The sequence below is a fragment of the Peromyscus maniculatus genome, chromosome 19 (assembly GCF_049852395.1).
Source record: "Peromyscus maniculatus bairdii isolate BWxNUB_F1_BW_parent chromosome 19, HU_Pman_BW_mat_3.1, whole genome shotgun sequence".
Taxonomy (NCBI): Eukaryota; Metazoa; Chordata; class Mammalia; order Rodentia; family Cricetidae; genus Peromyscus; species Peromyscus maniculatus.
In genome coordinates this window covers 48,248,691-48,273,058 of record NC_134870.1, presented here as the reverse complement: position 1 = coordinate 48,273,058, position 24,368 = coordinate 48,248,691, and the positions used below count along the sequence as shown (strand labels likewise).

The following is a 24,368-nucleotide window of genomic DNA, read 5'->3' as shown; positions in this document are numbered from 1 at the left end:
TGCAGGTCCACAAGGAAAGAGCTTTTTTGTTGGTTTGAATGAGAATGGCTCCCATAGTTCATTTGTTTTAATGTTTGATCCCCAGTTAGTGGAACTGAGAGGTGTGGCCTTGTTGGTCTCCAGTTAGTGGAACTGTTTGGGAAGGATTAAGAGGTGTGGCCTTGTTGGAGGAGATATGACCTTGTTTTAATAGATGTGTCACTGGGGGTGGGCTTTGATGTTTCAAAAGCCCATGCCAGGCCCAGACTTTCTTTCTGCCTGCTGCCTTCAGATCAGGGTGTAAGCTCTCAGCTACCATTCCAGCACCATGCCTGCCTACCTGTTGTCATGCTTCCCACCATGATGGTCATGGATTCACCCTCTGAAACTGTAAGCAAGTCCACATGTGAATAAAATGAAGATTCTGTCATTCAAGAACACTTAATCTGGGCCTGGGGGCACAGTCTGTCTGGTTGGTAGAGTACTTGCCTATCATGTACAAAGCCCTGAGTTCGATTCTCAGTACCATATAAACTGGACAACAGTGGTACACGACTCTAATCTCAGCCCTCAGGAGATAGAGGCAGAAATGGCCAAAGTTCAGGTCACCCTGGCATACATAAAATACAGTCCTGAAAACAAACAAACAAACAAACATAACAATCTAAAGTAGCAGTTCTCAACCTGTGGGTTGCAACCCCTTTAGCAACTTTCTGACTCCAAAGATTATTTATATTACAATTCATAACAGTAGCAAAATTACAGTTTTGAAGTATCAATGAAAATAATTTCATGGTTTGGGAGTCGTCACCACACGAGGAACTGTATTAAAGGGTCGCAGCACTAGAAAGGTTGAGAACTGCTGTTCTAAAGGAAAAGCATACACATTAGCAATTAAATATAAGTGCTACTGCTTTTTAATGGATAGCTAAAGTACTATGGAGCCACACATGACAAAATGTTAATTTTTCTAGTAGTATCATGCATCTTTCTCTCATTGGTCAACAGAGTCACATGAAGAAATAAATACTGCTTTAGAGCTTTTTTTTTTTTTATCAGAAAGTTTATTGCATTCATTTACAAACCTACTTGGCGGTATAAATGACAGCGTAACTAAGCTGAGAAGGGTTTTTCATCTTTGGAAAAGAGAGATAGTTTAACACTCAAAACATTAATTTTGTTTGCTATTACCAAGGAAACCATACTGCAGTCTGAATTTTTTCCTTTTAAAATATATATAGATATATTGCAATTTGGTCATATCAACACAAAGTTGAGACAAAATAATGAACAGGACTCTATGGGGCAGCTTGCTGTGTGTGTGTCATCCCATGTTTCATAAACAACCACCCCACACCAAGCCTTTCAACATGTCCATGGCATTAAGACTTTAAAATCAAAATAGCCCTTAAATGGTTCATTGGAATAATAAGGACATGTCACCCAGAGATGGAAAATTCATCATTTTAAAACTATAACCCCTAAATTAATTTTTATGATTTTTGTCTTACTTGAACTGTAGACTTCGAATATCAATGTGAATTATCGATGGTATATGATGCTTTTGTTTGACCTCAACTAAGATTAGGTTGAAAAGTTCCCTAAGACTGACCACTGTTACACTCCACTGAGGTCCAAATGACTGTATTTCCATAAAGTAGTCTACATTTCTGACAGTCAGCAGTCATCATGCTAATAGATTTGGCTGTGACACTCTATGCTGCTCAGTTATACAATTCTAAGGTCAATTTTTTCTGTGCTTGGTCAATACCAACAAAAACATTGCTAAACCCATTGAATTCTGTCTGCTACTGGTACTCTATGGGAAGGGGCTGGTGTCTAACATTGAATAATTATGAAAATTTTCTTATCATACAATTAACCACAGGTATCATATTCTCCTAATGAAAGCAAGTATATGCGTTATCATTTGGGCAAGTTTGGATGTAATGCTGCACAAATATAGTAAATGATAACAATCTTAAAGCATCTATTCTAGGGAAAGAGTAGCAGTTGGGATCACATTCTCATATGGATGTCTCTTGCAAGGCATCACCGAACTCATTCAGTGCTTTTTTTTTCTTGCCACAGGATACTGGAGAGAAATGACAGCAAAATATCTAGACAACTGTACTTTCTCTCCAAAGACAACGTGGGATTTTATAGTCTGAATTGTGATGTGGTCTGACTTTGGAAAGTTTCAGGTAAACTGCTAGGTAAGCTCTGCCTCGGACACTGGTTCAGGACAGCAGCATGTGTTCCAACATGGGTATTGGCAGGACTCTACAGGGTAGCTAACTGTATGTCATCCCCACTTCCTACGACGGCCATGGAGTCTTCATCTGCTCTGCAGGTTTTCCATGGAAGTTCCTCTCACTTTTGCACACAAAGCTTTCTTTTTTTCCCAAATGGTAGAGTGAGAAAAAACAACTTTTTTTAAACCTGGCTCCAGAGAGTAACAGGGGACCTCAAACTTAACCATCATGCTCAAAAGAGATAATATTTAAGAAGAAAAAGGGTGAGTGCTCAATGTTTTGTTTTGTGTTTTTTAACCAGGAAGCTCCTGCGGCTGCTAACCCAGGTGTCTGTCTGACGTTTGTTCCCGAGGGATCAGCCAGTGCTTAACCACCGGGAAAAAATCAATTGTTTCTAAATATGGTCCAGATAATGAAAGAGCAATTGTCCTAAGTGAGCTTACAGAATTAGCCACCTGACCAAATTAACCCATCATGGCAGGCACAGGTGTAAAATGCAAAATGCCTAGATATTCCACCTCAAAGGCTGACTAGGACAACACTTTCTGGCTACGGCTAATAGATGGGTGTGTAGTAGACAATTATAAATGTACTCCAACAGAATGTCATGCATGGTTTCAAATCTTTAAAACATCAACGGCTGCTGCATCCTGTTATGATGCTGCATTCCCTCACAGCCTTTCCACTCCTCTGCATGCTCATGTTTAGCAATGCTTTCTTGTATCACTTTGGCATTCTCATGGGATAAAAGCCTTGGGATAAGATGTATCTGCAACAGTGTGCACCGGACAATTCTCTGTTCTAGTTTCCTAGGAACACTCCATATTTAAACCCAATGCAGGATAATTATTAGTAATGCCCTCATTTACTGTTAGAAGTATCCCAGTTTAGATGGTCAGTTATGGATAACCATGATGGTAGTCTTCAGTAAAATTGCCTGTAGTATCCACTGCTCCTCCTTCCTGAGTTTAACCAAGACTCAGGGAACTAACACCAGAAAAAAAAAAAGAGCTCCATTGGGGACTCTAGAAATTTCCATTTCAGGGATCAGTTACACATCTATGGCTGCTAAACTGTTTTAGTAATGACCAATTTAACAGGTTCAAATTGTGTATTTTGATTTCCTCCCTCCAAAAAAAAAAGGCATTTTTATCAAGCAACTGATGAATGGTAACAATGTAGCAAACAATGGCCATATCATATTCTTGCATTAACAATCCAAACACTACAAGACATAGAATAAACGACTTAATGAAAACACAAACTAAAGAGGAATGGGTGCATGACACATTAGCAATGCAAAAGGCCAGCTTAAGCATAGTTTCTCTAAATCAACAATCAATAAGGAAAGTGCCCTTTTCCCAAATACGCACAAAAATATCTCCATCACTTCTAGGGAAAAAAATTAAGGTAAACTCATTCCTCTAAGTCTATATTACAGCATGTACTACTAAAGGTTTACCATACCCAAGAATCTTACACTTAAATGTACACCCTTTGCACTCATCACACACTCACTCAATCAAAAATAAAACAATTGCATCTTTGTATTCATGAATAACTGAGAAGTTATGAATCTGATGTGTAAATATGCATGATGGAGACAGGGATTAGAATGATACCGTGAATCTAACATGGGCCATAGGTCAAACAGAAATACCACATGTATGTATTGATTTCTGCAATACTTATACTATATCTAAAATAATTTTAATTGTACATTTCTCATTCTATAAAGAAAATTTTTGTGTTTAGATTTCCTCCCATTGCTAGTGTTTATTCAAAGTTTATGCAACCCTGCTACCCAACAGGATGCTTCCTCCAATGTTCATACAATCCCTACAATCCTGAGTCCAAATGGAAAAAAATATGCAAGAAGGACTCAGGAATATATTCCTTGTCTCCTACATGTTTAGTAATTTCCATCTTCATTAAGTAAATGTGTGGTAACCTGAACAATCCTAGGAGTGTCTCTGTGATGTTAAGGACAGCAAATAGATTTTAATTTTCCAGGGGATAATTACAGTGTCCCCTCAAGTCTGTGTCTCTGAAAGGTTCTGCCAAGTTCACCCCATCAGCCAACATCTTAGAACAAGTCACTGGTATTGCAGTTTCTAACCTAACAGCAATGAGAAATCGTGAAGCTCTCTCCTTCCAAACCACCTGTTTACAACACACCGAGATGGGTGTCAGCCCCAGCTTGGAGCTTTCTGGTCCGTGTCCAACAGCTGCTTATTGGATTAGTTCGCTTCATCTGCAGCGTCAACTGGAAGATGGAGACCCGAACAGCGGGCATGGAAAGAGTTCCATTGCTCACCCAGTAGTTCTTCGATGTCATTCACTGCTGCTGCTGCTGCTGCTGCTGCTGCTGCTGCTGGTGCTGCTGCTGCCACCACCGCCATCCTCTCTCTTAGGGGAGGATGAACTGTCCCTTACAGGCAGCAGGTCATAATGGCAAGGGATGTGACTGTTCTTCGGAAGGTCATATGGATCTTGGGTGAGATGACCATTGTTGCTGAGTACTCCTTGGACAACACTCACTGTAGGTTCTGTAATAACCAGCAACAACAGCGAAAATTTATCGGCGAGAGAAATTTTTTAAAGGGCGATGCTATTTCTTTTAAATAAAAAAAATACAAACGAAGTACTATATAGAAATCTAGGGAAATCGTTTGCAAAAAAAATCTTTTATAATCTTACAGGGAAGATAACTCTATAGTTGTTCAACCAAATGGCACTCAGAAATAGTGTTCAGAGAAAAGGATGAAGAAATCAAGACGATGTGCAGAAATCATGAATATGAATCATTGTCTTAAAACACCTTGAGAATAACCTAGTCCAAGCCCCTGACTTGAAAGTGTTCTTAGAGGTTACCTCAATTTATGGAAATACCCAACATGTTTACAGCCTTAAACACTGAGGAGAGTTCTCATCTTAGTGTGGTGCCCTTAAAGAACACTTGGGGGATGCTATCACTGACAATAAATAAATAAATAAATAAATAAATAAATAAATAAATAGTTTCTCCATTAAGAAGATTTTTTTTTTTTTTTGGTTTTTTGAGACAGGGTTTCTCTGTGTAGCTTTGTGCCTTTCCTGGAACTCACTTGGTAGCCCAGGCTGGCCTCGAACTCACAGAGATCCGCCTGGCTCTGCCTCCCGAGTGCTGGGATTAAAGGCGTGCGCCACCACCGCCCGGCTGAAGAAGTTATTTTTATATGATAAATATAGACAGAGAGACTAAAAGATATAGGCCTACTATCTAGTCAACATTGGCTGCAGTATGTTTTGCCTTTTCCCAAATGGCATTCACAGAAGACACTCAAAATAAGTATCATTTTATATTTAATTACTGCAAATTCATATCAGATTCATATGAGAATACATCTGACATATTAAGTAAGTTTAAAATAAAAATGTTCCAATTCTGCCAAAAGCATTAAGTGAATATCATGGATACTGCCAGGAAATGGAGCCACCTGTTTGGTCCACTTGAGTCATTTGTTTTGACGTACCTGCTATATTAACTAATACGATACATATGCTCCTCCACGTGTGTGCTGAAATATTTATTATGGTTATAAAACAAAAGATGATGGTCATGTGGGAGATGAGGGAAATTATTTTTAATTTGCTAAATGTTGTTTTCCTGACAAATTCATTTAACATCAATTAATACAATCTCTGTAAAACACAACCACATACAGAATAGGGGCTTACTTAGAATTGTTTCAAATGGTCTTGTGCTAAGGTTCTTTACGTGGATAGAGAACTCACCAACTTCATAGACATTCCTGTTGGCTGACGTTGAGTTATTGATCTCTGCGTAGGGGGAGTCTCTCCGTGCTGGTGACTTCATCTCCACATAGCCACACTCAGAGCTTTTAGGCAAGAGTGCAGGTGGATCTTTAATCGTGGCATATGGGTTTTCAGAGCTGCTTAGGGAACAGTTACTGGAGTTATAGTCAGAGTTCTTTCCCAGATCTGAGAAGAGAGACAAAAGGGAAGGAATCAGTGCAGTTCATGGGCAACATCATTTCTTGGTGATAATTTCCTTGGGCAGATTAGTTCTTTTTCTTTATGGGTAGGTTTCTCTAAGAGTATTTGCTGAAAACAATGTGCACTCTCTACTCATTTTGAAGACAATTTGCTATAAAATTGTCCATCTGTAAAGTAATTTTAGCTCCCCTCTAAAGGGATAACCAAGAGAAATGCCAAGGGTCTGATTTCATTTTGATGATCACATTCAAATACAATTAATTCTGTTCTGATATTATGAGAACATTTACTAATTAAAGCCTTTAGATCAATAAACCAGGAGCTGATGGCTCCAGAAACACAGGATATTTCTAATATTGTAGAAAGAGGAGCATTTGTACCGTGGAAACTCCTCAGTACTGGATAGCTTATTGCTCAAAGTCATTGTGAAGGGCCAGTGTTAATCGTCAAATGATCACACCGACCCCTTCTTATTTCCAGCTATTTTCCAGGCCACATTTCTATTTCCCCAGGCACTATTTCATTTCAAGAAAATGTGAGTGTCCCCTCAGAAAACTGGAATGTTTGCCCCCCAAAACAGATGTGCCTATAGTCATTCTCTCCATGCCCATCAAACATATTGGCATCTTAGTACAGTGACTTGTCACATGGAAAATTCTAGGCCATCTTGGTGATGCTATGTTTGCTTGTTTTAAAAATTACTCCAGTCTCTTAGATATTTCTTCAGACTTACACCGTACCTTTTAAGGACTTTCCCATGTAACTTCTGTCAAGTCCGAAGGCACCTGTGGTGAGGAAGGGAGAACCAGCCCATGAGGACTGAAAGCAAAAGGAAACATGCCCCACATCTCACATCAAAGCAGATGATTGCTCCACAGTGAGCCACCACAGCTCTGCTCAATAATCTTTACACCACATCAATCATGCCCAGGGTTGGACCCAAGTGGGCAATATGTATGGACACACTCACCTCATCATCCACCTGCTTATTTGCAGGGCTTTGGAAAAGGCTGAGAAACTTATGTAAGAACAAAGGGACAAGCAGAGAGGAACCAGCAAACCTGAATCAAGCTGAATAACAGGAAGGATGTACCCAAGGCTAGACCTGAGAGTTCACGCGCTAACAGCTCCTTCAAGGGTCTGATGGTTTTCACACCATTTTCTCAGCAAGTAGTGTTCAGTCATAGCATCATCTCCATTATAAGTATGCTGACTTAACACTTTATTGGTCAATGCTGGATCTTGACCATTTTTATTAACTTTTATTTGAAATTGTTGACTTTTCCAGTTTTTTTGGGGGGGAGGGCATTTAATCTACCTAGACAAAACAAGTAGTTGTCTTGTTCTCAAGTACCTGGACATCATGGAGATGGGGGTTGGTTTGGAATAAATAGCCCTGCTCACCCTGGGAGAAATGAAATCTGTTGGCAGTGAGACCATGTAAACACTGAAACCAATGAATTTAGTTTCACTCCCCTCCGATAGAGCATCGGACTGGAACCACCAATCCATAGCATGCCCGGGAAGACAGGAAGGCCCCTCTAGTCCCTTTTATGCGATGTAAATGCTACAATACACATTTAGTGCTGAACAGGAAACAAGGCTGGCACTGGAGCCATCAGGGGAAGAGGAAAGGCAGCATGCAGGAGCCAAAGCACGTAGCTCCATCACTCCCTCGGTGCACAGCTTTAGGACTTAGCTCCAAGTGTCAGTTTTCTCTTCTCCAAAAGCTGCAGTCCAGCCTTACACAGCTATTCTCACCATTAAGTGAAATAGAACATGAACACACACACACACACACACACACACACGCACACGCACACGCACACGCACACGCACACACACACCATGCACGCCCTGCAGACTTTGAAGCCCCATATAAAGGAATGGAGTTTCAATTTCTGTAACACTTAAGTTATCATCACAACATCAGCATCGGTCCTGCTGTAAGCATTGCAGGGCTTTTTCATTTTTTAATCTCTCAAAGAGATGTTAAGAACTTCATTAAAAGCAGAGAGTGGTGATGTGGGGAGAGGGAGAGAAAGGGGGAAGGAAGAGAGAACGGAGGGCGGGCAAGGGTCGGGGAGCATTCCTCCATGGCTTCTGCCTCAGGTTCCTGCCCTGACTTCTCTAACGGATTGTGTCCTGGATGTGTAAGATGAAATAAACCCTGTCCTCCTCTAAATGCTCTAAATGGCTTCTGGCTAAAGGTTTTTTTTTTTTTTTAATTTATTTATTTATTTATTTATTTTTTTAAATCACAGCCACAGAACAAACCCAGTACAAAGGCAGTGCACGCACGTTCGCTACTGGATCGCTAATCTTCCTCAAACTAACGAGCAAACTGCACCGTATGCTGGGTGGTGCATCCCAGAAGCTGGCACCCACAATTCCTGATCAGGAGGTCCTCGAAATTGAAACGACTTCATAGTAAAATGGTATTACTGGCCTGCCACTTTAATTCCCGTTCAAGCGTAGAATGGCCTTTCCCTGGAGCTCTACAGTAAGAGCTCCACAACTGACTGACGGGATGCAAAACAAACGTGAGAATTTGGCTTTTTGCTCCTAAGCCAGACAGGAAATAAATCCATAAGGCCGAGCCCTGCCTTCTTAAGGCAGGGGTGGGAGGAAGGAGAATGCAGTTTTATAATATACTCTTAGTGCTGTGAAATGAGATCATTATTGCAAAGTAGCTAAAATAACTATTTTTTAAAGTTTCTTCATTTTTAATTTGCAATATAATAACTATCAAGTAGACAGAGGCTACATCAGCAGGGGGCCCTTTCGGGTATTCAATAGTATTTGAGAATATAGATCCATCCTGTTCGCAAAAGGCTTGAGGACCACTAATCTCATGACTGTTGCCACACATGAAAAGGGGGAGAGATGTTGAACATGGTATTCAATAGTAAGAGGGAACAAAGAAGATCCTCCACCATGGCAAATTTGACAGGGTTCTATGGTGATATTGTGTTCCCCAAAATATTATGCACCCTAATAAACTTATCTGGGGTCAGAGAACAGAACAGCCACTAGATATAGAGGCCAGAAAATGATGGCATACACGCCTTTAATCCTACCATTCCAGAGGCAGAGATCCGTCTGGATCTATGTGAGTTCAAGGCCACACTGGAAACAGCCAGGCATGGTTACTCACACCTTTAATCCCAGGAAGTGATGGCAGAAAGCAGAATGGTATTTAAGGCGTGAGGACGAGGAACTAGAGCCTGCTTAAGCTTTTAGGCTTTTGAGCAACAGTTCAGCTGAGATTCATTCTGGATGAGGACTGAGAGGCTTCCAGTCTGAGGAAACAGGATCAGCTGAGGAATTGGCAAGGTGAGGTGGCTGTGGCTTGTTCTGTTTCTCTGATCTTCCAGCATTCACCCCAATACCCAGCCCCAAGTTTGTTTTTAGTAATAAGACCTGTTAAGATTCATGCTACAGGGTTCAAAGGCCAGTTCTAACAGATTTTAAAAACATGTTACTGGGCCATACAGAACTCCCTCCAGTTTTTTATGGCTCATTTGTTTAACTGTCACATGGAGCTGAGGACTACCTATCAAAGTTCTGGTGAGAACTGAGTTAATGTGGATGAAGCTATGAGCAGGCAGAGATGCTTGCCTGTTGATTCTGGAGGCAGATAATAACTCAGTCAGTGTTCATTGAACAAATAAGACATTAAGGCTAATAATAAGCAGAGGTGTTAGACATAATTCCATTATTTGGATTGGGTGTGTGTTTCTGGTGGATAGTTACACGCTCGAAGCAGAATGAGTGCTTAGATTGTCAAGAATGTGCATGCACTTGTGGGCCTCACCAAGCTCATTGAGGTAGCCACCTTGCTTCCAGTCGGCTGGCAGAGTCCCGGTGCAGTCCACCAAAGCACCTCTCTTCCCCGGATTCACATTTTTAAGATTCACAAAGAGCTGATTGTTTTTCGACTATGAAAAAAACAAACAAACAAACAAACAAGATTTAAGAGGAGACCACACCGGGGGGAAAGCAATTTCAGGGTTGATTGCAAGACAACCCCTTGAGGGGAGGTTAGAAAGAGGGGAGGTGACCCATTCCTGACATGCTGAGTGCACATCCCTCAGTCCTCACTATCTGAAGGGCTTCATCTCACACTGTCACCTTTTACCAACTAGACTTCATGTGAATTATTGTGGGAGCCTACAGAGGTTTCCTAGTGAGATCTGAGCTTGCTTTACCCAGCAGGACTGCATGAGGGGATGACCATGGGTGTAGTTAGCAGGTGTTTGGAAGGGTCCACACTTGGCTGTATCTAGCAAGGGGGAGGTCTTTTGCTTTGCCCCTTGATATTGTTATAAAAAGCTCTTTTGAATAAAGTTTGTGGCCGGTGGATTTTGATGCAGGTCCTCCCAAAGCTATCCAGTGTTTCTGTCTTTCTTCTCACCGACTAGGCCTATCATTCTACCTAATATTTCTTATTCCTCTCTCCTCCTCATAGGAACCCTCTTAAAAGATGGGAACAGACCTCCCACAGATGGTGCCCTGAACAGAGACATAGGTTCAGCCCCCTCCCCCACAAATTATAAATGATGAATTTTAAATTGAAGAAAAGAATTGTGGGTCTAATTTCTATCAGTGTCTCCATGATGCCATGGGTCCCCATGCCTTGGCCGTGCTGGTAGGCATAAACATGAGTGTGAGAACCTGTACGAGACGGGCTGGGACGATGACTATGGTATCTGGGCAATGTGAAGTACTATTTAACTCTCAGGTGCCACTATGAAAAACCAGCAGTGTCCATAATGACAGAGGATTAAATTAATTAACTTCAATCCCCGCCCCCTCTTTTGTTCTATTCTTCTTTCCCTACCAAAGAGCTGGACAGTAGTAAGCCAGACAATAAAGACTGGGGGCAGAGGTGGGCACAGTGGGAAGGTGAGTTTGGGACTCAGAGCATCCTGGGGAGGACACTGAAATACAGGTGGTCAGAAAAGATAAACTTGGTGATTTCCCCATAGGAATTTATGTTTTTATTAGCATCAGCACGGGAGACACAGTTTTAATCTCATGTAAAATTAGGAACACAATGAGGACTGTTGACAGAGAAAACTTCATGCACACCGCAGCAGTGGAAGAGACCGGAAGCCATCCTAAGCCCCTGGTGAGTTCCCTGGAGATGCTTAGACACACTCGAAGGATAGTTTAGGAAGAATCAAGTGGACAAGATGCACAACATAGTTAGAGGAGCCATGGCGAGCTGCGGCCCTCATGAATGTATGTTCCTTGTCCCTCTCCTCTCCCCACTTTCTGATTCTTGAGGCATTCTCCCCCCTCACCTTGGCAATGGTCATCCTGTCCCTGTTATTGACATGAGGGGATGTGGCACACTGGCTAAGTGTGTGGTAACTGGGATTGGTGAAGTAGTGGCTGTTGGCATTTCCACCATTGCTGTGAGGCAGGGTTTCTGCAAAAAGAGAGGAAGTGGTTAAATCAAAACGATAGTACAGATGTTTTCCTCTCCTACCCACCCTACTCATCAAAGCCCCGAGAAGAGCAGGCACGAGCTACTGCCTCTCTGGAAATTGTGAATGCATCCACAGATGACTGCTCTTAGCTTTGGAGCCTGTAAGACAGATACAGCCTCATCCGAAACTACAACAGCTATACCCATCTGCTTCTTTAAACACACGCGATTTCTTGACACAATAATTCTGCACTGAAAATATACTCTTATGTAAATTGCCTATTTTGCATATTCCCCCAGAATCACAATATTTATAAGCATACAGGCAGGGCCTTCAGTAACTGCTCAAGACTGAGTAAGAATTTCAGTTTCCCCAGTTTAAGAGTTTACTCCTTTTGATGGTTGAATGGATCCAAAGGAGGTTTTATAATGGATGGCCTTGGTTCTTGCTAATACCTCGGGTTTGTCTCCTTTATAACTTGGCTCTCTGCAGTTACTGATATGGGCAGGATGGAGGATGCCAGAGGAAGCACTCACGCCAGAGATCTCGCTCTCTCTCTTTTTCTCCTCCCCATTCACAGAGGACAGAATTTGGGATTGGCTGTTCAGCAGATTCTATCCACAAATGAAACTGCCAAACTATACAGCAACCGTTCATTGACCCCAATTTAAAAATCTTCACAGAAGGGCTAGAAAGGTGGCTCAGTGGTTAAGAGGGCTTGCTGCTCTTCCAGTGGACCCAGGTTCAATTCCAAGATCCCAAGCACCCATGTTGGGCAGCTCACAACCACACGTAACTCCAGCTCCGCTGGGGATCTGAATACTTCTGGCTTCCACAGGCACCTGAATACACATAAGCAACACACACACACACACACACACACACATACACACACACACACACACACACACACACACACACACACACACACACACACACAGAATCTTTTTCAAAACCTCTGAAAAAAATGGAAGTGATAGTTTTACTACTGCTGAAACGTAAACCACATCTCTTCGGTACCTCTTCCGAACGTGTGGTCACCTCATGGAAAACTGCCAGACGCAAGGAACCCACAAGCAAACACCAATTTCCAAAGAAGCAGGCGAAGCCTGAATTTCCAAGGAAGGGCATGCCTCCACGCACTGCAGCCCTACCTGCAATGGTATAATCTGCATTGATGACCCTCATGGCGGGGGTGTAGGTCACCGCCGGCATGCTGGACTCCTTCCTCTTCTGCTTGTGTCGGTAGATGATGAACAGTGCCAGCAGGAAGAGCACAACGAGGACAAGGATGATGATGCCCGCAATGGCGCCGATCTGATAGGAATCAGCAGGCAGGGCAGTGCTGGTCCGGCTTAAGCTGTTCAGATTGCCCACAATGATGACACCAGCTAGGAGAAGGGGGGAAACAAGCTGAGTGTGGGTGACGATGGGCCACATAAAGGTTTGGTCTCTATCTAAAACAAAACAAAACATGAACACTTCCACTGGCCTAATGCCTGGGCATTTTCACGCCAGGAAACATTAACTTGGAGACAGAGAAGGGGGAAGACAGACATTCTTCCTCCTCCCTTTCTGACTCTGAGCTCCCAGAACACAGAGTGTGAACCCTGAAATTCAGGACTGGGGTTAAGAGCTACTCGTGTATTTCAGATAAAACACAAACTGGCAATTAGGCTTGGATAATGATTTATCTAATTTTTGGTTTGTTTTATGTATTATCTAGTACTGACCTTACACAGGAATAAATCCTAAATGCCACCTGTCTAACCCAATCTTTTCACTTATCCTGAGCATTTTTTAAGAGTGATTTGCCTTCCAAACAAGCACAGCTCCAATATAAACCCAGTCCAAGGCTCCTCGTACTGCTAGAGATACCGTCCTCTGAAAAACTATTTTGAATAGCCGAAAGATTCTTCTTGATAGTTCCTAGTAACAATACCTGGACCTTTACTCATTAAACTCAAATTTCCTGGTGGAAGTCATGCTCAGAACCACCAGTAGAACATTCTAAAAGGACCCTCTGCCCTAGACAGAACTATCCAAGTGCTTCCATGAAAAATATATTTGACAAATAATTCCGGATGATTACAATACATGCCCTAGCTAAAGCAACATAGACGTACATTTTTTTTTAAAGTTAAATATAATGCTGCTGTCCAGTTCAGTCACTCTCTTCTGGAGTGTTTAACCCAGAAGAAATGAAAGCACATGCCATGTGAAGACCGGCATTCATTGTTCACAGCAGGCTTAGGAATAGCCAGACACTGAAAACCATCCAGATGTCCACAGACTGTGGTATAGCTATTCACTGCAATACTACACAGCAGCAAAAGAACTGGTCTATTGATTTGCTTAAAAACACATTTTTAATTTTAAAATATTCATGGTAACTAGACAAAACCTGGTATAAAAAGAGTACCATGTGATTCTTTTCACTCAAAATTCTAGAAAAAATGTAAATGGTGGCAGAGAGATCAGTGCTTTCCTGCAAACTAGTGAAGAGGTGACAAGAGAAGGCCACAAGAAAACAGAACGATGGATATTATCTTGATTGTGGCGGTTGCTTCAGGGATATATACAGATTTTAAAAAATTGTAGCTAAATGTATGTGATTTTCTATGTCAGTTATGCCTAAACAAATCTAAAAAAATCCCAGGAAATTCATGAATTTTAGAATAAGAAAAGCATGTCCTCAAAGCCTGAGAACTAGCTATGTGACCTTGGGGACAGTGTCTGACTTCTCCAACTTTGAGCCAGTTTCCTTATCTATTACAGACAGCCAAGATAAGACATCCACCCAGCAACCACATACATAACCACTTAGGCTATATGAGTTTTTATGAGGCCACACATACAACACAAGCAAAAGCACTTAATACCGAGTGTACACAGTGGCCACACCCTAAGGGGCGGTCCTTGTTATTTACCAGGACTTTACCTTGATCACACCGTGCCCCTTTCCAGCCGGGGCTACAGTAACAGGTGCCGGTGATGTGGTCACAGGTGGAGTTGTTGAGACAGTCACATATCTGGCGGCAGCCATAGCCATATGTTCCCGCGGGGCATTCTGGGGAGGAAATGAAGCCACTCTATTTCCCAAGTCTTGGGAGCCCATACGTACCAAGGCTGTCTTCTTCGGTGTGTTCTGTGAGTCCTCTCCATGGGTTCCTGCTTAGGCAGACCTGTGCCACCCGAGGTGTGGGAAGCTCAATTGTGGTCCTCGAGCCATGGTGGGGTTCACAGTCCTGCTGCTCAGGACTTATCCCGTGAACATTATGGCTCAGCTCCTAACACATTTGCCTGCTGGATGCCCACGGCTCTGCTGCATGGGTAGAGGGTCTGGGACCCTCATGGAACCCATGAAAACATGAAAAGAAAACTGATGTGACTTGTACATTCAGATCTGTGGGTCAGAGGGAACTTGACTGAGCAGTGCAAACTAGAGATAATCCCTTGAGAACACACATATTTTATATAGGCTCTGGAGTTCCCTCTTGAAGACACGTTCTTACTTGGATTAGCTTGAATTGGGAGCAGTTTGGGTTATATTCTAGGTAAGCATTTCACTTGACATAGAATGATCCAGTATAGTCTCAGAGTCTAATACAGTACAATTCTTATGATATATTATAATTTAAAAGAACAGTGTAGGGCGATGGAATTTAACTTTGAAAATCTTCAACTCAGATGTTGTTTGCAAAATGAACAGCAGGGGGCGATGTGCCATCACTACCAGGTCTGGCCACCAGGATTCCTGTTTTTAAAGAGCATTGGGAGTGAGCTTAAAAAACACGGACACTTTCATCACTTTAATTCCATGTTCAGAGAAATTATGGAAGCACTGAAGAGGTTTTTCTTAATAAGACCTGAACTGGTTGCCTGGCATTTGCATGCAAGTCTGTTTAGAGCCTGTGCTGATTTCTAGGCCTAGGTTTAGCAGGCATTTATACACACAGAGATTGCTACACACAAGACTCTCTGTGACTCTGCATTGTATCTGTTTTATGATCACCTGGAACAGTGATGCAAAGCTAACATTGTGCTGTCTTTGTCTTGAACGGGCTCTGGGTGGCTCTTGCTGTATTTGCAGGAGGAAGGTTCCACATAGACATGTTATGCATTGGCACTTAAGGCTGAGACCTCTAAGCTGCCCCGGGGCTGTAAAGTTGGAATGGAGAGGAGGAATGTCCATTCCACCCACCTGTCCAGGTCATACCATTTCTAGACCCAGTCACCTTTGGAGCCACCTTCCCAAGAATACAGGCATTGGTTAGTGGCGATCTCTCATTTTCCCCTGCCTCAGGGCTTTTCGCATGAGAGAATGCACCGCACACAGTTTTGTCCTTTATTGTATTCAGTACTGTACAAAAGTCACAGAGGAAAAGAATGGAATGATCATCTTACATACTCCATTTAAGGCTAATGTTCTTGAAACCTTGTGAGCAGAGGCATCGTTTGGGGGGGTGTGTGGAAATTAAAAGAACAAGGATGGATAATTCCTACTGTCTATTCTCCCTGAGTGGGACTAAAATAAAATAAAAAGTGTAAAGGCAGCGTGTTGTCTTGAAGATTAAGACAATTTATTAGTGGGAAGAGTAAAAATCACTGTCAAAGGGTGGCAGCATTTGCCTGGTTCCCACACTCATTCCTGGGGCTGGCTCCAGGCCCCAGCCCTTCTCCCTAACCAGTGTTCGGTCCTCTGATGTGAGTCTGGGCTCACTGCTGCCATGGAGGGAGACTGGCCATCTCTACCTCCGTTAAGCCTCCAAGCCACCATGGTCCAAAAATAAGAGGGGGGCAGGGAAGCCAGGAAAAAAACATAATCGAAAAGTTGGGCTTGCTTTCATTCTTACAGTTTCTCTACTTCCGCTCAGATTGCTGGGTAGTCACTCAGAATTTGGAGGAAAGACAGCCAGCAGGATTCTAGCAGGGAGGCCTTGAGAGGGGGAAATCAACTGTAGCTGGTAGCTAACCATTGCCCAAGCCACCAGCATCTCTGGGCACTTGAGAAAGGTGATCCAGGGGGCCCCGTGATGCCACGCAGCATACTCACTCTGCTCACAGTGCCGTCCCATGAATCCCGTGCGGCAGGTACACTGCCCTGAGATGTGGTCGCAGTCGGCTCCATTTTGACACTGGCATATCAGCGCACAGTCCTTGCCATAAAACCCCAGAGGGCATCCTGTGTGAGGAGGGAGGACAGTAGCAGTCAGGAGGCTGCCTGTGAGAAACAAGGCTCCTGCCTGTGTGCGCTTGCGGTGGGACTTGAAGGACATTGAATACTGTTGAAAAGTGAAGGCTTTCCCACACATCTCAGCGGTCACGGGGCTGCTTAGGAGTCTCGAGTCTGGGCTCCTGCAAGGAGATTGTAGTGTACAAGCAGGAGGCAGGGGAGTTTCCTGGCTGTTAGCGTAACCACCACTAGTGTCTTCCTACAAAGCTCCTTGGAGCCTGTGAAGGGTGTGGGATTCCCTTCCATCTCCACACAGTTTCTGGAATCCTGGATTTGAGTTCTCTGGGCTGAAGTGAGTACTTTGCATTTAGGTTGTCTGTATGCTTTAGTACCTTTAGTACAAAAAGACTCAAATTCTTCTACTAGTCCTGCCCACCGTATCTGTTTCTAACTTAACTCATATTATCAGCATTATCAAATATATGTGGTAGAATGCTTAAGGAAAAAAAAAACTGTGTTTCAGGGGTGCTTTGGAAAGGCCTTTAAGTTTTCACGCTGCTGACCAGCTTCTAAGGCTTACACCACCAGGAGCCTGGGGCAGAACACACACACACACACACACACACACACACACACACACACACACACACACACAAACACACACACACACACACACACACACACACACACACACACCCTCTTGGCTTACACGCATCAACAGCTGCTCTGCAAGGGTGCTTTAGGCACAATGAAAGCTTCAGTCCAGGCAGATTCCTCAGTTGTTTCCAAATATTGTCCATGCCTTTTATTTTGTCATTTAAGGAAAGCTTGAATTTTCAGAAGCCGAAATGACACACAGATCTCAGATGCCAGCTTGTAATGACATCCTCCATATCCTATATTTGTTTGACACCCACTCTGCACTGGATCCTTTTCCTTCATTCTGTCATTTGCTCTTTAGTGGCCTGAAAATACAGAGGTGGGTCTTCCTATGCTACAGATAAGAACTAAGCCTTGAGTATCCCGCCACAGAGCTAGTAAGTGGCAGGCAGGGCTATGGTAAGACCAGACCCATGCAGGTACCACTCACTGTGTCATGCTTTGGCCACTTAAAAGGGTTCTCTGTTTAAAGTCTCCCCTGCTTTTTAGAATGATAAATGACCTCACTGTTTTGTTTTCTAAGGAGTTCAAACATCTTTATGGATGCATCATCTTTAGAGAATATCTTTCAAATTTGTCCTTGCCGATTCTGTCTTTCAAATCTTGGGTCAATAGCCATCTCTCTTCCTAGAAACCTCTAGAAGTCTTCTTACAGCTATTCTCTATTATACTTACAAGTTAGTACTTAATAGGAATTACCTACTTTCTAACTCATCTTTTTCCCTCAACGTGGTAAAGTTATGCCACTATTGATAATAGCCATAACAAATGTCTTCCTGGCTTGTCACTTGACTTGGCTGAAAGCCGTGGGGTACTTCTCCATGATGTGTGCATCTGGGGGATGCTTGCATGTTGCATGTTATGATACTAAAAAAACCACATGGGGAAAATTAAAGGGCAGTATGAGATATGGGCTAAGAATTAGAGGAATGTTTTTTAAAACATGATCCTGGGCTGACGTTATCTCCAATGGACAGAAATGCACATTTCACAGGTCCTAGTCCAGACACACTGAATCAGACACCGTGGGAGGTGGGCCAGGCATTTGGAGTTGGTTGATTCCTGTAGGTAAACCTCATTTTCTCTGTGGGCACACAGTAAGTTAAGCTGTGGGGTGTATATCTCTACCTACTTCCTAATCCCCATCATTTATCCCCTCACTTGTACAGTCAGAAGAAATGAAAGGATTTCATGCACAGAAATACAGTCTGGTAAAAAAGAGAAAAGGGAAATCATTTACACATTAGAAATGACTTACACACACACACACACACACACACACACACACACACACACACACACACACGGCTTGCTCCACCTCAGTGTTTTCATACAAGCTAGCTGAAGGAGACCTGGAATGTGAGGGTTCTGAAACGCTCAGAGAAAGGGCACTATCTAGAGGTCATTGAGTGGGTGACATACACTTTGGGAGGAGCCACTGACCTAACATGAGACACACAAACAGAGGATATTTCCTCGGTGGGCGTGCCCTCGCCCTCTCCCCCTCCCCCCACGCCCCCCCCCCCTTGCCCTTGGTAAACCTGGGAAGGTTCCTTGCTTACTCTGCGTGCAGTAGAGCCCCGTCCAGCCAGGCGTGCATTTACATTCCCCGTCATAAGCGCTGCAGAAAGCTCCATTGTGGCAGTTGCAGGTATGGATGCAGTTCGGACCCCAGTGGGCAGGAGGGCAGGCTGAAAACCACAGCAAGTGTGGAGAGATGAGTTGGAGTCTCCAGGTCAGCACCACACAGAGCATGCCATCCCCCAACTCCCTTCCGTGTGTTGGGTTAATACCACTAACACGGACAATGCACTCACAATTTAATTGGTAGACTGAACGCTGTGCTAAACCCACAAGACAATGCTGGTCACAATAACTACCAACATTGCACACACACACACACACACACACACACACACACACACACACACACCTTCAGAAGGACTTGAGGGAGCAAGACTTCCTTTAAAGATTCAATTGTTAGACAAACCACAGTTGATACCGACTGTGGACCTAGCACTGTTCTGGACCCAAGGAAGAACAAAGAACAAAACAGGAGTCCGAACTGCTCTCTGAACATTTCTATTTTGCGAGGTGGCAAAACTACCAGTCAACTGAAAAGCAGTGCTGGGAAGAGCTCTGGAAAAATAAGATGTGATGAGGAGGACAAGAAGGATGAGGGCTTCTCCTAAAACCCGGTTTCCCTTAGGAGGGGACACTGAGTAAGGATCAGATCGGGAGGGATTTTCTTTAGGGCTCCTAGATCACAGGCTCAGGACTCTGATTCTCCTGGGGGCTCCTAGGTCATGGGCTCAGGGCTCTGATTTTCCTTGGGGCTCCTAGGTCATGGGCTCAGGCTTTGATTTTCCTTGGGGCTCCTAGGTCATGGGCTCAGGACTTTGATTTTCCAATCTTGTCCTGGTCTCTAGGCTTTGGGTTGCCATTAGAATCTCTATGTGCTAAGGTCACCGGCGGTAAGAATCAGTTTATTCATAGAAATTTTTGATTGGAAGAAATAGGAGGCAACATGACTAAATCATCAGTGGCCACTGTCAGTGGAAGAGCTATTCAAAGGCCACAGCAAGTATGGGCAAAATAATTTGATTCCCCATACCCCCAAATAGTTTTATTTATACTGCAGTTTCAAGAAAATATTTAAAGGGTGGCTACTTATCATTTCGAACTTATTATCTAATTGAGAACATGGAGCAATAAAAAAATTAATGAACCTGAAGTAGTTTTAAAATGAAAAGTATTTCCCATAAACATATGTGCCAATTTTACCCAAAAAGCAAGAGAAAAATGACAGCTGACATTCATAGTCCATAGGACGGCTAGGATGGGTTTTCTAAGAAGGCATGCATTACAGATGAAAAACTTTTGGCTCAATAGTGGGGAATAGGATCTTGTCCAAGGTCATGCAGATTTACAGTGATCGTTGCTCTTTGGTACATAAGCATGGCTTCACTCTGGAGGCTAAGGATGAAGATAACTAATGTCCAGCCTACCCAATGCTGCATATACCACTCTCTACCCCCAACACCCCATTTCTAAAAAAAAAAAAAAAAGAAAAGTCCAGCTCTGTTCTCTGTCACCCAATTTCCCTAATTCCATTTCTTTTATTTTTATGTTCACTTACTTTGGCTATGTTTATGTGTCTGTGAGAGTGTATGTGTAATATGTGTGCAGGTGTGCACACCTGTGTGTACATGGATATCAGAAAAGGGCACTGGGGTGGAGTTACCAGTGTTTATGGGACATTCCCCCAGCTTGTTTTGAGGGTACTGGGATCCAAACTCCGGTCCTCATGATTCAGCAGCCCGAGCTTTAAACCACAGAGTAATCTTGCCAGCCCCAAACAGGCTACTGCCAATGATGCTTAATAAACTTCATAAACCATCTTCTGCCCAGAACATATTTTTCCAAGTTGGCCACTTGCAGCAGGCTTTACTCCCCATGTCAGTTGTGATCAGTGATCAAAAATAAAGATCACTCAAGTTTTCCATTCCCAAATGTAAATATAGAGGCAAGGATTCCGATAGTCATTTTGCCAAGGACACCTGCCCCTTTAAATGCACCCCATTAGTTTTCAGAGTCTCTGTTTGCATGGTGAAGGACTTTCCTCTTTTTGAAAGTAGCTGATCATCAGCCAAGAAGAAATATTAAGATGGGCCCGTAGGGGATCAGTGAAATCAATGGTCCCCAGGAGAAGCAAGACTTGCCAAATAAATCAGTTTCCTCTGGAGTGATTATGGGGACAGGCCATGCCATTGTCTCCATTCACAGTGCTGTTCCCATTTCTGTTCCTTCCAGCACATTCCTCCTCCAAATGAGGAAGTGACCAACTTCCAGAAAAAAGAATACGTGTTAAAGGAGCAAATTATACCAATCATGCTCCAGCGGTGACATCGCGTCTTTGTTTTCCTTCCTGAGCGCCGCCGTTCATTTTGAGTACCTAGTCCACAACCTGCTTTTCTGCCAACCTGAATCAGAGCCCTGCCAGGCACAGATTCGAGTAGATGGCAGTTACTTCTGAAGTTCCACCCCCTCAAAAGATTAAAACACATGCTATGAAATTACCTATAACAATAAACATTCCTTCACCAAAGGCTTTCTTAGCTCAGAAATGGGGGACAACCTGAATGACTGAACACAAAACTATCATTCAAACAAAAATATATTCCTCACCCCTTAATATTTACAGATTGATAACTCTATAGTCTGAATTCATCGACCTGCAAACCACCATGTAGTATCAGTCATTCCTTGACCTATCATGCGTGTACCATGTCGGATCTGATATGAGCTGATCATGGGTCATGTAAGGTGTAATGAAGAGCAGAAGGGCAGACATGCGCTGTCCTTGGTCAAAAGCGGAATACTATGTGAAAATGCACTAACCGAGCCTTCCTAAGTCTGTTGTATGGTCACTGTCCTCTTTTCATGTCATGGGTGGTCTAAAGCTATCAACATAACTCCTGTTAGGGACGTGCTACACCCATCTGAAGGGCAGAATGAGAGGCACCTGGGGAGATGTGAGTGAGGTGCAGGAAGGTAGTCAGTCTGCCCATGAGCCCAGGAAGCTTCTAAGATCCATATCACTTTGATTCTATTTCTTCATGGCTCCATAATGACATCTTCTGATGAATACACACCAAAAAGATAGATCTCTAAACACGTCTGCTCTTGTCTTAGATAAACAGAGACTTGTCTGCATAGAGATGTAGCTCAGTTGGTAGACTGCTTGCCTAGCATCCCTGAAGCCCTGGGTTCAGTTCCCAGCACTGCATAAAACCAAATATGGCTGTGCAACCTGTCATCCCAGCATTCAGGATGTAGAGGCAAAAAACAGTCGTTCAAGGGCAACTTAGATTCCATAGTGAGTTTGAGGCCAGCCTTGGCTACATGGAGCCTTCTGTCCAAAAAAAAAAAAAAAAAAAAAATCAATGGATGGAGAGTCACTGAGCAGTAAATAAGAAAAAATGTTACAGCCGGGCGTTGGTGGCGCACGCCTTTAATCCCAGCACTCGGGAGGCAGAGCCAGGCGGATCTCTGTGAGTTCGAGGCCAGCCTGGGCTACCAAGTGAGCTCCAGGAAAGGCGCAAAGCTACACAGAGAAACCCTGTCTCGAAAAACCAAAAAAAAAAAAAAAAAAAAAAAAGAAAAAATGTTACAAGTTTAGGTTTTTCCCAAAGAGTCACATCAACTTATTGGTAGATATTGCTAGGTCATTATACAGGGCTCTGAATTTAAAAACTATAATACTTTTAATAAATGATCATGGTCATACATTCTTTCCTGATCACATAGACTCTCATCATTCAATGCTAAAGCACAGGAAATGGATCGGTTGTTCTCCAACACGACTTACGCTGAGAGCAGTCGCTGCCAATCCAGCCTGGGTAGCACTGGCAGGATCTGTCGATGGGGTTGCAGGTGCCATTGTTGGTACAGGTGCAAACGCCTGCACAGTTTTTCCCAAATCTGCCACTGGGACACACTGTGAACAAACCCAAGTTCAGTCAACTAGCGTCAGAGCCCATCTCACAGAACCCCGGACAAGGGAAACAAATTCCAGGGCCACACCCAGCTGCCCACTGCCTGCCTGCCTCCACTTGAGAGAGCACATCCCCTAATCCCAGATGGGCTCATCTTTACAAACACCTGAAACCAAAGGCCTTATTCTGACATCTCAAAGAGAAACTGTGGTGTTTGGAGAAATCTCACTTGTGGTTTCTCACCCAGGAAGTCAAAAATCCTTTGTCATGATGACTTTTCATGAGTGGACGGTTCTAATGAAACCATAAGACACAACTAAGGAGCTTGATGACAAGGCAGTTTGCTTCCAGTGTTTGTGTTATTTTCAGAACTACCTAGAGCTGATGGCGGGACATGTAGTCTTGGGGAAGTCTGAGAACAGACTTCAGGAAGCTTGATCCTCCCCACGGCTCTCCGGGGTGCTTGGGTGCTTACCTTCATTGCACAGGGCTCCTGTGAAGCCAGGCAAGCAGTCACACAGGCCTGTGATGTGGTGGCAGGGGCCGCTGCTGTGCACACACTGTGGGCATGTCTGGCTACAGCGATGCCCGTAAAAACCTGGGGAGCAGACTGCAAATAGAACGGAAACTCACAGTTACCTTTCTGAGTTGGGTTTATCTCCTGTCTCCACTCAGAGGTCTAGTTAAAATGGAGGAATAAGAAAACTTAAAAAGAAATGATAATGGGAATTTTTCAGGCACAAAACAAGAAGGGCAGCTTTTAACAAGCAAAGAAGTTATAAAACTCCGAATTTCACTGGAACAAGAAAATGTCTCAGATAGACCTCACTGTCATGTGGTTGGCTCAAGGCCAGGCCTAGACCAGACGCTCAAAGACATTTGCTGAATGAATAAGAAAATGGGGAAAACAAAACTCTAAATATCAATGTTTCAATTAAGCAACACTAAGCCATTTGCTGGTCCTTTATTCTTTAAGAACCATGATTAGAAAAAAAAAGATAAACACTCAAAATTTAAAGATCTTTCTCTTTCACAAAAAGTACAGACTGACGGTTGTGTTTAAAGAGAGTGAGTAAACAAAGTGCTGTGTATTTGGATATTTCCAACAACTTTATTTGGGATAAAGAATGATTGCATTGAACTTTTAGTGGAAAAAAGGAATTGATTTGAGAAAATGCAACAGTGTATGTAATAACTTTTCTTATTACATTTACCCAAAGATTTAGTAAAATCTTCCGGATCATTTCTTAATTCGAGGCTTCTACAGAGCAGCATCCACAGCTCCCTTTTTAACTTTCAGTCCTGTTTTCCTCACGGCACTGACTTTCAGCTTACTAGTGCGATGTGTGATTGCCTCAAGGTT

The 24,368-nt window shown here is 43.1% G+C and overlaps 1 protein-coding gene across 2 annotated transcripts in view; it reads right to left on the bottom strand.

Annotated features, from left to right (window-relative positions):
• Positions 1-1,033: 1,033 nt before the first annotated feature.
• The window catches only part of Megf10 (multiple EGF like domains 10), a 163,152-nt gene continuing 139,817 nt past the window's right edge, over positions 1,034-24,368 (bottom strand). Inside the window, exons 15-25 of one of the 2 annotated variants that reach the window (XM_042263911.2) lie at positions 23,481-23,615; positions 22,879-23,007; positions 19,070-19,198; positions 16,728-16,856; positions 14,613-14,741; positions 12,826-13,062; positions 11,543-11,670; positions 10,051-10,174; positions 6,974-7,018; positions 6,012-6,218; positions 1,034-4,783 (exon numbers count right to left, since the gene is read on the bottom strand). In XM_042263911.2, coding sequence (XP_042119845.2) covers positions 4,569-4,783; positions 6,012-6,218; positions 6,974-7,018; positions 10,051-10,174; positions 11,543-11,670; positions 12,826-13,062; positions 14,613-14,741; positions 16,728-16,856; positions 19,070-19,198; positions 22,879-23,007; positions 23,481-23,615 — 1,607 coding nt within the window. In that variant the 3' untranslated portion in view covers positions 1,034-4,568. The remainder of the gene's footprint in view (positions 4,784-6,011; positions 6,219-6,973; positions 7,019-10,050; positions 10,175-11,542; positions 11,671-12,825; positions 13,063-14,612; positions 14,742-16,727; positions 16,857-19,069; positions 19,199-22,878; positions 23,008-23,480; positions 23,616-24,368) is intronic. The other variant, XM_076555280.1, reaches the window with a different exon arrangement.